We start from the raw sequence: 14,697 nt of genomic DNA, 5'->3' as shown, positions 1-14,697 counted from the left end.
TTGCTATTCAAGGGCTGGTCTCTGGTCCCTGTGTTTTCCTCTTTGGCTTCTGTAAATATGTATCTCTGTATCTTTCCTTTTCTTCCTATTAACAAATATATACTTTTTGATGCTCTGTGCATATTGTTTATGAATCTTGAACAGTCTCTAATTTAGGTATTCTGGATTTGTTTACTTCTTTTAATGAACATGTCCTTTCTAACCTTCATCCCTGTTTCTGGGTTGTTATTATCTCCCCCCTCCCACCCCACTGGGGACCAAATTATATGCATGTATGGATTTCTTGCCCTCTTTGTGACTGGGGTGATGATTTTCAAGGGAATCCTCAAAGAAATATTGAAATGTATGGTCCAATTATGAATTAATTTTATTACTCTTGCCTTTGATGATGTTGTCCCTACAAAGTAGCCAGGTTTTTGATCTTATATTCATAAGCAAGGTGCCAGTATATATAATACCATGCCCTTTTTTTAGGTAATTGTTTTATTGTTTGTTTGTTTTTCTAGGTAATTGGTTTTATGTTCCCTATTCTAAGTTTTTAAAAGTATTGCTTGCACCTTTTAAAATATTTATTGTCCAAGAATACTTCACCAGAGTCCACCATGAAGTTGTTTTTAATTTACTTCTTCATATATACATACATATATATCATATATTAATATATATTAATATTAAAATCTCCTTTCCTGATTCATTTGAGAAATGCCTGCCAACATGTACTATAGCAGTAGGGTTTTAGCACAACCAGAAATACTGATTGAAACCAGAAATACTGGTTGAAACTTCCAGGCCCAACATTATCTAACGACTATATACATTTTTTTATTCCCTGAATCTCAGTTTTATCACTTGTAATAGAGGGATACATAATCTACTGTATAGGATGGTTGGGAGGATTAAATGATAAAGTTTATAAAGTGGGTAGTCGAGTTCCTGGTATATGATAAGCACTTAAATGTGAGGCAAATTATTATTAACAACATCTAATACTTATCAAATAGAATGGTAGAGAAAATAGGCACTACATTTGTATTATTCCTCACTCGCCCTTGTTAATATCACTCTTGTGTCTTGCTCCAGTTCCATTTCTCTTCTCATTTGCAGCTGCCGCTGAATGATTAGAGCCTTAAAAGGAATTTGGATAGTAACTGGCTTATTCTCTTCACTTTTACAAGAAAGGAAGGTTAGGTAGTTTGGATGAGGCCACAGAGAAAGGCATGCATGCCTTAACCAGAGTGTCCTTCCATCGCCAAATACCTTGTCTAGCAAACTCCTTATCTAAAAATTCCTTAGTCATCTTTTAAGGGTCTTCCTAAATCCACACTCCTTTCTAAAGGAAAAAAAATATTATGCTTATATTGTATTAGCATTGTACTTTGACAAACCTACATTATGGAATTCATCTTAATATATTTCAACCTATCTGTATGCATTTAAGTGTCTCAACTAGTGTGTGCGCTATTAGAATGCAGTTGTTGCTCAATGAACCTTTAGGACCTACCATAATGCCTGGCTCAAAATACATGTTCAGTCATTGAATAAACAAATGAGTAACTCAGATCTGGTATCAGTATGTAGAGTAATTTTGGGATAAGAAATAATTGGATAGTTGGAATATCATTATCATTATAAATCATTTGATAACATATCACAAAAGGTGTTCTACTGTACTCAATTATATTGTGTCAGCAATTAGTATATTTTCTGAAAGTGTTTGAAATTCTCAACATTATTTCATGATGCAAAACTCTCATTTACATCACTGTGGTAGCTAGCAAGGAATTCTAATGCTAGAGCTATTTCTGAGCCTAAGCCTCAATTTAGCAATCCTCTGAAAAGTTGCAGTTATCTTCTACTAATAAAATATGTTAATATTTATTAAGCAATGCTCCTAGCCTGAATTATGCTAATTTCAACCCTTACGTGGAACTCTGTGAGAAGGTATCATCATAATTCCCACTTTTAAAGATGAGGAAAGGGATACTTAGAGTTTACGTGAGATACCCAACATAAAATAGCTGGCAAATAGAAAAAATGAGCTTAGAATCTTATAGACCAAATATATAGCTTCCTATTTTATAAATTTTATAATCTCTGAAATCTTGCAGCTTTTCCTGGCTCATATCTGTTGTAAAAGACATTTCATAAACAAATTATTGAAAAATTGGACTGATATATAAATATATAATTTGTATGGAAATAATAGTACAAAGGAGAAGGGTGAGAAAGGAAGCATATTAGTTCAAGATTTCTGTACATTATTGAAATTAATTTAGTATTAACCAAACTAGACTGTTTTATGTTAAGATTCTAATTGTTATCTCCAGGGCAACCACTAAGAAAATAACTTTTTTTTTAAAGTAAAAGAAACAACAAGGGAATGAAAAAGGTACACTGAAAGATATCTGTTGAATATGAACAACGACAATAATAGAGGATCAAAAAATACATAGACATATGGAAAAATAGCAAAATGGTAGGTAAAATCCTACCTTTTCAGTTATTATATTAAATATAAATGGGTTAAAATCTAAGTCTAAAGGCAGAGATTGGCAGAATGGTTTGTGGAAGGACAAAAAGCAAAACATGATCCAACTACATTCTGTTTTTTAGAGGAAAAGACATAACTAGATTAAAATAAATAGGTTGAAAGTAAAATTATAGGAAAATACACAATGAAAGCAGAAGCCAAAAGAGAGCTGGAGTGGCTATACTAATATCAAACAAAATATACTTTAAGAAAAAAATGTTACTAGAGACAAAGAAAGATCTTTTCTAATGATAAAAGGAAGACATAAGTATTATATCAGGAAGACATAAGTATTATAAACATATATGCACCTCACCACATAGCCAAAAAATACATGAAACAAAATCTAACAAAATTTGGAGAAACAGATATTTCATTCCTCAACACTCCATTTTTGATAATAGATAGAATAGCTAGGCATAAGATTAAAAAGGAAATAGAAGGCTTGTACAACACTATAAAATAAGTAGACCTATCAGACATCTATAGAACACTCTACTCAATAACAGCTAAATACACATTTTCTCAAGCATGCATGGAATATTTCCCAGGATAGATTAGATGTTGGTTACCAGCAAGTTTCAATAAATCGAAAAGAACTAAAATGCAACAAAGGATGTTCTCCAGTTACAATAAAATTAATTATATATCAATAGTAAATAAAGTTTAAAAACTCATATGGGGCAATGAATATTTTCCTTAATAACCAGAATCAAAGGAGATATCACAAAAGCAACTTAAAAATATTCTGTGTGGTGGTTTGTGATTATAAGTAACACTTAAAAAATGTTCTTAAACATTTTTTTTTGTGGTTGTAACCCCATTTAAGTAGGACCTTGGGTCCTTTGATGAGGTTATTTCAGTTAAGGTATAGTCCACCCCAATCTTCTAGTCTTAATCCCATTACTGGAGTCTTTTATAAGTGTAATTCAATTTAGACAGAGAGAAAAAGCCCCAATGGAGTAGTCAGAAGCTGAACATCAACGGAAGTCAGAATAGAAGGGAGAGACCCAGAGACACCACCACATGCCTTGTCATATGACAAACTAAGGAACAAGGATTGCCAGCAGCCAGCCTCAGAACTCCACAGTCTTCAGGGAGAAAGCATCACCTTGATGATGCCTTAATTTGGACTTTCTTTTAGTTCAACACCATCAGCAAATAGATCCCCATTGTTTAAACCATCCCTTTGCATGGTACTTGCTTGAGTAGCCAAGAAAATTAAAACAGTCTGAGATGAATAAAAACAAAAATTATAGTATACCAAACTGCATAGGATGGAGTTAAAGCAGCATTAATGGGGAATTTATAACTGTAAATGACTATATTTAAAAAGAACAAAGATCACAATATAAAAACCAACCTCCCATCTTAAGAAAAAAGAGAAGAGCAAATTAAACCTGAAGCAAGCAGCAGGAAGGAAATAATAAATATTTCAGCAGAAATAAATAAAATGTAGAATAAGAAAGCAAACCAAGAGTTGATTCTTTGAAAAGATCAGCAAATTCAAAAACTTTTATCTAGAATGACCACGAGAAAAGACTCAAATTATTAAAATCAAGAATGAAATAGGGGGCAGTGATACCAACCTTACAGAAATAAAAATAATAATGGACTTCTACAAACAACTATATGCCATCAAAATAGAGAACTTAGATGTAATAGACCTATTCCTAGAAAGGCACAAACTACTGAAATTGAATAAAGAGGAAACATAATCTAATTAAACCTACAACACAAAAAGATGGAGTTAGTAATTTAAAAACTTTCAACAACAAAAACAACTCAATCTCAAATGAATTCACAGATGAATTCTTCTAATCCTTTGCTAACTAGTACAAAAAAAAAACAAAAAACAGAAAAGGAATTAACATACTTCAGTCCATTCTATCAGGGCAGACTTACCCTTATGCCCAAATTATACAACATCATAACCAGAAAAGAAAACTACATGCCAATATGCCTTATGAATATGGATTTTAAAATCTTCAGCACAAAATTAGGAAATCCAACAACACATAAAAAAAGAAATGATTAAACACCATGACCAAGTTGAATTTATCCTAGGAATTCAAGGTTGTTTTAACATCTGAAAATCAACCCCTATAATATACCATAATAGTAGAATAAATGTCAAAAAGCACTTGATTATCAAAATACATTCAAAAATGCATTTGAACAAATTCAACATCCTTTTGTAATACAATCACTCAAAAGCTTGGAGTAAAAGCATTGTTTTCAGTTCTACATTCAGAAAAGTAATATTATCTTTATTTTCAGATGGCATGATCTTATATGTAAACAATGGCTAAGGAGTCCACTAAAAACGTTGGAACTAAGAAATGAATTCAGCAGTGTAGCAGCTTACAAGATCAATATACAAATAGTAATTATGTTTCTATACATTAGCAATGAACAATCCAAAAATAAATTGAGAAAGTAATCCCATTTACAATAGCCACAAAATAATAAATTACCTTAGAATACATTGACCAAAATAAATACAAGACTTGTACACTGAAAAGTACAAAACATTGTTGAAATAAATTAAGGAAGATATAAAGGAAAACTAACCCATTTTTATGGGTTAGATGACTTAATATTGTTAAGATGACAGTACTCCCCATGGGAGACTGCATCATGCCCCATACAAGGTCATGTTCAAATTCTAATCCCAAGCCCTGTGGGTGTGATCCCATTTGTAAACAGTCTTTTGAAAATGTTATTACTACTTAAGGGGTGAGCTCATCTGTCAGTAGGATTTTCACAGTTCCTATTTAGATGAGGTCAAATTGAAATAGGATGGCCTTAATCTAATTTGAAGTCCAAAGGAAATTGGGCGCAGAATTTAGAACCAAAACAAATCAGAAGTCAGAAGAAGCTAGAGAATAAGAGAGATATTGCCATCACCAGAATACTTTAGAGAAAACATGGCTTTGCCAACAACTTGAGTTTGGACCCCTAGCCTCCAAAACTATGAGGCAATAAATTCCGTTATTTCAGTCAACTGGTGTGTGGTATTCGTCATAGGACCCTTAGCAAACTACGACACTCCCTCAGATGACCTGTAGGTCAATTCAATACCCACATAATTCCTAGCAAAATCCCATCTGTGTGGTTTTCCAAAAAATGACAAGCTGGTCCTAAAATTCATATGCAAATACAAAAGATCTAGGAAAGTCAAAATAATTTTGATTAAGAACAATGTGGAAGAATCAAACTTCATTTCAAACTTACTGCAAAATACTTCAAAATGCTTCAGCACTGTCATAGGATATACATAGAGATCAATGGATTGGGATTGAGAATCCAAGGATAGTCCTTTACAATTTTCACTAATTGCTTTTTTTTTTTAATTTCTCAACAATTGCTTTTTGACAAAGATGCAAGACAATGGAATGAAGGGGAAAGAGTGATCTTTTCCACAAATGGTGCTCATAAAACAGGATGTCCACATGCAAATGAATGAAGCTGGGCCCTTACCTCACATCATATACAAATATTAACTCAAAATGGATCATAAACTTAATGCAAGAGATAAGATTATTAACGCTTAGAAGAAAACAAATGAGTACATTTTTCACGATTTTTGACTAGGCAATGGTTTCTTAGATATTACACCAAAATACAAGTGACAAAAAATGAAGAAGTGACTAAGTTGGACATTACAAAAAAAATTTTAATGTACTTCAAAGGGCACAATTAAGAAAATAAAAAGATGACCCACAGAATGGGAGAAAATATTTGTCAATCGTATGTATAACAAGGGAATTCAAGGGACTTTTGAAGATACAAAGAACTTGAATGACAACAATAAAAAGTCAAATAACCTAATAAAATATGGGCAAAGGATTTGAATAGACATTTCTCAAAAAAAGATAATACAGATAGTCAATATGCATATGAAAATAAGCACAAAATCTTTAGTCACTGGGTAAATACAGGTCAAAACCACAAGAAGACACCACTTCATACTCATTAGGATAGTTATAATAAAAAAGACAGACAACAAATGTTGAAGAAGATGTGGAGAAATCTGAATCTTCACTGTTGGAAATGTAAAATGGTGCAGATGCTTTGAAAAACAGCACAGCAATTCCTCAATTTGATAAACATAAAGTTAACATATGACCCAGCAATTTAACTCCTAGGTATATACTAAAGATAACTGAACACAGATGTCCACATAAAAGTTGCACACAAATATGCATAGCAGCATTATTTATAAAAGCCCCAAAGTGAAAGAACCCAAATGTCCATCGACTGTTGAATGGATAAATAGAAGTGGCATGTCTATACAATGGAATACTATTGGGTAATAAAAAATAATGAAGTACTAAAATAGGCTACAACATGGATTAAACCTTAAAAAATGGATTCTCAGTGGGAAAAAATCAGTCAGAAAAGACTATGCAATATATCATTCCATTTATGTGACATTTCCAGAACAAGCAAATCCACAGAAACACAATATAGATTACTATTTGCCAGAGGTGGAGGGAAGGGGGAAATGGGGCGTGACTACTAATGTGTATGGGTTTCTTTGGGGGGCTGAAAAATGCTCTACAGTTAGATGTGGTGATGGCTGCACAACTCTGTGACTATATTAAAAACAACCAACCTATACAATTTAAATGGGTGGATTTGATGCTATGTGAAGCATAGTTCAATATGGCTACCAAAATATCCAGTCCTGGGCCCTGCTGTCTTCCTCACAGTTGCTCTCCACCCCCCTCCCCCTCACTGGGCTTCAGCTCTGTTGACCTTTCACCATTACTTGAACATTCTATGCTAATTCCCAGGGCTTTAGTTCTGCCTAACCATCTGGTTCAATCTGTTCAGACAAAGAGACCGAGGGTCAGAGAGGTTAAGTGCAGGCCCAGAGCCACCCAGCTCATACATGGCCCTGCTTGGGTTCTCTGCCTAGGACACTCTTTTCTTGACTGTTTCCATGTCCTTATTTTCTCATTCTGTTCTCAGCATACTGCTAGCTCTCAGGATAAATTTTCATAGTCACTATCCTTTCTTCCTAGCACTCATCATGTTTTAGAGCAATCTTTTCTCTTTAAATTTGTTTTTTTCACCTTTTTTTGTATATTTCCTCAAATGAATTATAAGCTGTGTAAGGGCCAGAACATGTCTACTTTGCCCATTGATTTATGCACATTGTCTAGCAAGAACCTGGCATATAATCATCACTTAAGTAGTTTTGAATGAGGGAAGGAAAAAAAAATTTTAAATGAGGGTTAGGCAGAATGTACTGTTATTATTCACCACTAAGGATATATTATATCTTGTCTTGTATCTTATTTTCATCCTTTTTAGAATAACAACATTCTTGAGATGCATGAAGATACCTTCTGCAACGTTAAAAATTTGACTTATATACGTAAGGCACTAGAGGACATTCGATTGGATGGAAATCCTATCAATCTCAGCAAAACTCCTCAAGCATACATGTGTTTACCTCGTTTACCTATTGGGAGTCTTGTCTAATTTTAGATCATGGCTAGCCTTATGATGCCTATATTAAAAGAATTCTTACCGCTCTTTTGAAAAACAAAACGCTGCATGATACTTTCAAATCATGTTTTGCAAGTCAATATGATTACATAAAATACAACTGAAAATGTTAACATATAATGACAATTTTGTATCTAATGAAACGCCAGATGAGTTAAGAATAAATCTGTAAGATATGCAGAAAGAGCAAAATTAAATGATAGAAATATTTTACTTACGTTCTTATGAAATCATGTTTTAGGGATTTATATCCTACATAACTTCAAATTAAGTATATAATAATGAAAAATAAAGTATGAATACTTTAGGTATTTTGCCAAGATTTACCTTTGTAATTAAACTTTTCTATTCTTTTTTTCACTGAAGCATGTTCTTTTTCCTTAATTCATTAAGAGAATATGAAAAAAAAGAATAAAAGTATTTGAAAATTATAATGGTCTTGTAGTGAAATATTCAGTATCATTATAATATGTAAAATCACCAGATCCAGTAATAATAGAAGTATCCTTCACTTTTTGAATAACATTTTCTCATTTCAGAGGCTATCAACTTATCGTAGATTTGCTAAACAGAATAGTTATGCAGTGCATTTCTGTATCTGTGAAAAAATATAAAGAAAATGGAAAAATACAGAAAACAATATGATGCCCACACGAGGAAGAAGCTGAGGTCCACCTTAAGGAGAGTTGATCTTTCTAAAATGTATGGTCATTATGCAGGCACAGGGTAAAAAAATGAAGATGACAAAAGAATAAACAGTGAAAAGTGGGTTTCTTTCCAGGTCTAGACCCTAAGTTCCACTCTCTAGAAATGTGTATGGCATTAACCACTGTCAGTAGTTTCTTGCATATCTTTTTCAGAGAAACAAAACAAGCACATTAAGTAAATTCCCCTTTGTCACACAAATATATCTATGCATGTGCTATAGGTATATTCAATTTACCTTTATGTATGCACTTATCCATGTAAATATGCAATTATTTTAATGCAGAAGATAATTGCTATTCTTAATCCGGCTTATTTCACTTAAAAATAATTCCTGTTTATCTTTCTGAATGGTCTACTGATTCTGAAAGCCACATATTAGTCCATTACTTGGATATACATTATATTGTTTGTATTTACACAAAAACTGCAAAGAATATTCTTGAATGATAATAATTAGGTTTGTGTACATGTGGGGTACCTCTATGGATAAATTCATAGAAAGATAATTCTCAAAGAATTTATCATTTTAAATTTTAATAAATGATACTAAAGTGTCCTGCAAAGATATGATACCCCTTTACACTTTCAACAATAGTATAGGTGAGTATGTGATTCTCCACTAAGATGGTACAATATCAATTTTTTTTAATCATTTCATAGTCTATTTATGAATTACCATGTATACTGTTTTGAAGCTGTTATGTACCTTACAAAAGGCCACATTTTCTTAATCCATCCCCATGGGGGCAGACCTATTGTTGGGTGGGACCTTTTGATTAAGTTGTTTCCATGGAGATGTGATGTGATTCAAGGTTTGTCTTAGTACCCTTGCTGGAGTCCTTTTATGATGAAAGACAAATGAAACTAAGACAACTCAGAGAAGCTAAGAGAGAAATGCCCAGAGACATTTGGAGACAGCTACTTATTAAAACCAGAACCAGGAGAGAAGGATGAGCAACATCACCATGTGCCTTCCCATGTGACAGAGGAACCTCAGATGCCAGCAGTCCTTCCTCAGAGAAGGTATCTTCCTCTTGATGCCTTACTTTGGACATTTTTATGACTGTAAATTTTTACCTTAATAGAACCCAATTGAAAAAGACAATACATTTCTAGTATATTGCATTACAGCAACTTTAGCAAACCAGAACACATTTTGGTACTGAGAAGTGGTATGCTGTGATGTGCAAATACCAAAAATGATAGAATGGCTTTATAAATGGATAAGGGGAAGATTCAGGAAGAATTGTGAGGAGCTTCATCAGAAAGGCCTAGATTGCTTTCAAGTAACTGTTGGTAGAAATATGGATGCTAAAGGTACTACCAATGAGGCCTTAGACAGAAATGATGTATGTCATTGCAAACTGGAAGAAAGGTAACCTTTGTTTTAAATGGCAGAGAGCATAGTATAATTTAGTCCTGATGTCAGATGGAAGGTAGAATTTGAAAGTGATGATCTGGAATAGTTAGCCAATAATATTTCCAAATTAAATGTGGAAATGCAGCCTGGCTTCTCCTTATAGCATATAGTAAAATGTGAGAGCAAAAGGGATAAGCTAAGAATTGAACACTTGGGTAAAAAGAAACCAAAAATTTATGATTTGGGAAATTCTGAGCTTTTGGAAAATGAGTTCCCAAAAGATAATACCCTATGTGAGGATTTAGCCACTGACGGAACCAGTTGACTATTTCAGGATAAGTCAGGATTGGAAATGGAGTTATCCAGAAAGAATCTGGAAAGTCTTATTATCTGATGGTTGTGACATTTGCAAACTGCATGTGAAACCTACATGTTTATTGTGGAATTTGTATAATTGGAACCATTGTCAGCCTTGACTAAAAAGGACAGAGAAGAGAAAGAGTGAAGTAAAATGACTGTAAAGGCAGAACCATGGAAGCTGAGGTCTGAGTCAAGAAATTTCAGGCCAGAAGAGTAGATCCACCCATGCTAATGAAGGTGAGTTTGCCCTGGAGGTTGTGGAGGGCAAGCCTTCCTCCCTGTTGGAGTGTTACACCAGAGGGCTCTCAGATGCTTGGAGAATTGACAGAGAGCTTGGATACCCCATTGTTCAGGAAAATGCTGTCATCTCAAGCCTCAGATAGGGTGGAGCACATACCCAAGGAATTGGGTAGAGACTGGCCACCACCCCACTGTTCAAAGGGAGTTGAGAATGTGCCCCAAAGATGGAATAAAGTCCAGCTGCCACCCAGATGCTTGAGGAGAGTAAGGCTGAGAACATGGTGGTCTTCCTAAAACTTGCAGATGTTGAAGCCCTCACCCCAGTGTTTACAGAGAGAAGGGCTGCTCTGGAAGCCCTTGGAAATGGTGGGCTTGCTGCTCTCTCAAGCCACTAGGATGAAATGTCATTCTATAGATGATTCTCAGATCATGAAATCTAATGCCCTGCAGGTTTCAGAACTATTTGGACCTTTGATCCCAGTTTTCCTTACAATTTCTCCCTATGGAAATGGGAACGTTTATCCTATGACTGTCCCTCCCTTGTATATTGGAAGCAGATAACCTGTTCTAAGTTTCACAGGTCCACAGTCAGAAGGGGAATTTTGCCTTAAGACCATGCCTGTAACTGATTATGATGAAACTTTGTACTTACTGTTACTGAAATAATTTAAGCTTGTGTGATATTGTGATGGAATGAATGTATTTTGCATATGGAAAGAACATGTTTTGGGGGGCCAGAGGGTGGAGTGTGCTAGTTCAGAGCTGTTATATACCCCATAAAAGGACATGTTCTCTTAATCCATCCCAGTGGGGGCAGACCTATTGTTGGGTGGGGCCTTTTGATTAGGTTGTTTCCATAGAGACATGACCCAGCCCATTCAAGGTGGGTCTTAATCCCCTTATTTATGTCCTTTGTGAGAGGATAAAAGACAAATTAAACTCAGAAAGCTCAGAGAAGCTAAGAAAGAAGTACCCAGAGACATTTGGAGACAACCATTGAACACAGAACCAGGAAAGAAGGACCATCAGATGTCACCACGTGCTTTCCTATGGAACAAAGAAACCCCGGATGTAAGCACCCTTACCTCAGAGAAGGTATCTTCCTCTTGATACCTTAATTTGGACTTTTTCTAGGTCTTAGAACTGTAAATTTGTACTGTAATAACACCCCATTGAAAAAGCCAACCTACTTCTAGTATATTACATTCTTGTAGCTTTAGCAAACCAAAACACTATATTAAAGTAAAAAGTAAGATAGTTATTTAACAATACACCTCCAACATTTAAAAACATGAATATATTTTTTATTTTCAATGATTTCCATCTTTCAAATATATTTTTTAGTTAAAATTTTATCTGATTTTTTTCTCCTTGCTCTACATCATCACCATATCATCATTTGTAAATTCTACATCTAAAGCCAGAATTTCTATAATAGAAAAAATAGAGAGTATTATTCTAAAGTGTCTCCTCTTTTGATGTCTAAGCATTTTCTTACTTCAACTTATAGGAAAATAATACCAATATGTCTTTAATAATGAAAAATATATGTTAATTTGCTGCTAATCATGGATTTAATCAGAATTGAACACTCTAAAAGTTGGAAAGCTTAAAATAAAATAATCATCAAGCCATCAACTCCCACAAATCAGTGTCATTTAAAAACTAGTTGAGAGTTTTTGTTCTGTTGCAGATACACTCCCTCATAACTATTTTTATGAACAAGATTAAAACATTTAATTTCTGTGGCTGCCTAACAAATGACCACAGCTTAAAACAACACCCATTTATTGTCTCACAGATAGGTCAGAAGTCCCACCTGTCTCAACTGGTTTTTCTGCTCAGGATTTCAAAGGCCAACATCAAGGTGTCAGCTAGCTGAGTTCTTATCTAGAGATATGGGGAAGAATCTACTTCCAAGCTCATTCAGGTTGAAATCAGAATTCAGTTACTTGTGACTGTAGGACTGAAGTCCCCATTCTCTGGCTGTCAGCAAAGGATCAGCTTCATCTTCTAGAGGATGCCCACATTTTTTGTCACGTCGCCTCTTCTATCTTCAGAGCCAGAAATGGCATGCTGAAGCCTTTTCATGCTTCTAATCCCCCGTTCTCTTCTTCTGTTTTCAAAGGGCTCATCTGATAGGTCAGGACCACCTGAATAACCCCCATATTTCAAGGTCAACTGATTTGGGACTTCAATCATATCTGCAAAATGTTTTCACAGCAGAACTGAGATTAGTGCTTCAATAACCAGGGGATGGAAGTGCTTTCTTTAAAATTCTGCCTACCACAGTCTCCGAATCCTAGTGATATTAAGCAAATGGTGACTCACCACAGACTTTGGTCTTCTTTCTCTACCATGAATGTTCCTAGAAACACATAGAAAATACTGGAGGTTCCAGTCATAATAATAAAACAACATTAGTAATGTTTTATTAATATTTTACTATTGTATTTTTGAAATGGAATAATCTTTGGTCATGTCTCCATGTTGACAAGACACAGACTAAAAGCCAAGCATCACTGACTTTTCTAGTTTATTGTGCCAACAAGGCAGCCAAATGGATGATTTGGTTTTGATTCCTTTATTATAGATGCTATAGCACATCATTGCTATAAAATAAAATATGGTGAAATATAAGAGACCAAAGAAAAGATGCCTCAGTGGATAGTGTCAGAAAGCCATCTTTAGGCCCAGGGTTTGCCTTTGAAGTACACTAAATGTAGTTTTAAAAATCATTCTCTTCTACTTTGATGCTGTTATGTACCCCTGAAATGCCATGTCTTTTCCCTGATCCAGTCTTGTGCAGGCAGCCATGTTTCTTTTAAAACTGACTCAACCATATAGGGTGGAAACCCTTTGGATAACTTCCATGGAGATGTGATACACCCAATTGTGGGTATGACTTTTTGATTAAATGGAGACATGATTCCACTCATTCAAGGTGGGTCTTGATTAATTTATTAGTGGCCTTTAAAGAGGGAAGCATTTTAGAGAAACCTTACATGTGGATGTTTGGAGAACAGTTGCTTCAGAACCAAAAGAGACACAACATTTGAACATGCCTGGAGTGCCAACAGAGAGAGCAGCTGCCTAGAGATGAACACTTGGAGATGCACAGCCCAGCTGTCACCATGTGCCCTCCCATGAGATGGCAAGCAAGCCAGAACCCAGAGTTGTGTCCTGGAGAAGCAAAGTGAAGGCCCACAGATGCTTAGAGAGGAAACCACTGGCATCAGCAGCTGGAAGCAACAGAACTAGGTATAAGAACCAGCAGATGCCAGCCATGTGCCTTCCCATCAGGAAAGTTACTGTAGACCTGTATTTTAATAAATTCCCTCTTTAAAAGCTGTTTCATTTCTGGCATATTGCATTCTGGCAGTTTTAACAAAACAAAACACCGTCCAACACACATTTTCATTGTTAACAGCAATGAATTCTTGGACACAATCTATATGCCAGCTCTCTACTAGGTGCTCTGCATATATTAATTCACAGCAATCCTAGAAGTCGGGAGAAATAACAACTCTTCTAAGTCACAGAGAAGAGAAAGTGCTTACTCCAGTGGGCTGACTCAAAAATCTTGTCCTGTTCCACCCCACTGTTGGTGAAGCAAGTTGCTATATGGTGTGTCCTGGGAACGTAGGCTCAGGTACAACGAAGATTTCAGCAAATGACCATTTCATCATAAAGTATCCAAAAGAGCAATGGAAGAGTTCCCATCGTGACTAGTCACTAGAGACAAACTTCTCATGTCAGGGTTGGTGGGTGGCAGCTGAGTATTCTATAACCCAGGGGTAGGGAATTGCCACTGAGAGTCCCTGCCCTGATAAACAACTGGGGCTGCTTGTTCCCAGTTTCGAGTTTAAAATATGGGCAGGCTGCTCCATTAGACCTTGTACCTCTTCTGAGCTGCAAAATAGGAATGTATTGAAAACATGTGCATGCAACAGAAGGAGGAGGGGAAGAGGCAAGG

General features: G+C 35.2%; 1 protein-coding gene and 1 long non-coding RNA gene across 5 annotated transcripts in view; both read left to right on the top strand.

Moving 5' to 3' along the window:
• The window catches only part of EPYC (epiphycan), a 41,482-nt gene extending 33,065 nt beyond the window's left edge, over positions 1-8,417 (top strand). For both annotated transcript variants that reach the window (XM_077111585.1, XM_077111586.1), the window contains one exon: positions 7,856-8,417. In XM_077111585.1, the coding sequence (XP_076967700.1) occupies positions 7,856-8,026 (171 nt within the window). In that variant the 3' untranslated portion in view covers positions 8,027-8,417. The remainder of the gene's footprint in view (positions 1-7,855) is intronic.
• A 1,191-nt stretch (positions 8,418-9,608) lies between these two features.
• LOC143642778 (uncharacterized) lies at positions 9,609-14,494 on the top strand. Of its 3 annotated transcripts, none has more exons than XR_013155864.1 (4): positions 9,609-9,784; positions 10,606-10,718; positions 11,641-11,816; positions 12,850-14,494. It is a non-coding gene; the product is annotated as an uncharacterized LOC143642778 (long non-coding RNA). The 3 variants fall into 3 exon arrangements; XR_013155863.1 differs by having other exon boundaries at positions 10,592-10,718; positions 11,651-11,816; XR_013155862.1 differs by having other exon boundaries at positions 9,611-9,784; positions 10,592-10,718; positions 12,850-14,493.
• The last annotated feature ends 203 nt before the right edge of the window (positions 14,495-14,697 follow it).

The sequence above is a fragment of the Tamandua tetradactyla genome, chromosome 7, assembly GCF_023851605.1.
Source record: "Tamandua tetradactyla isolate mTamTet1 chromosome 7, mTamTet1.pri, whole genome shotgun sequence".
Taxonomy (NCBI): Eukaryota; Metazoa; Chordata; class Mammalia; order Pilosa; family Myrmecophagidae; genus Tamandua; species Tamandua tetradactyla.
This window is presented reverse-complemented; position numbering and strand designations above follow the sequence as displayed.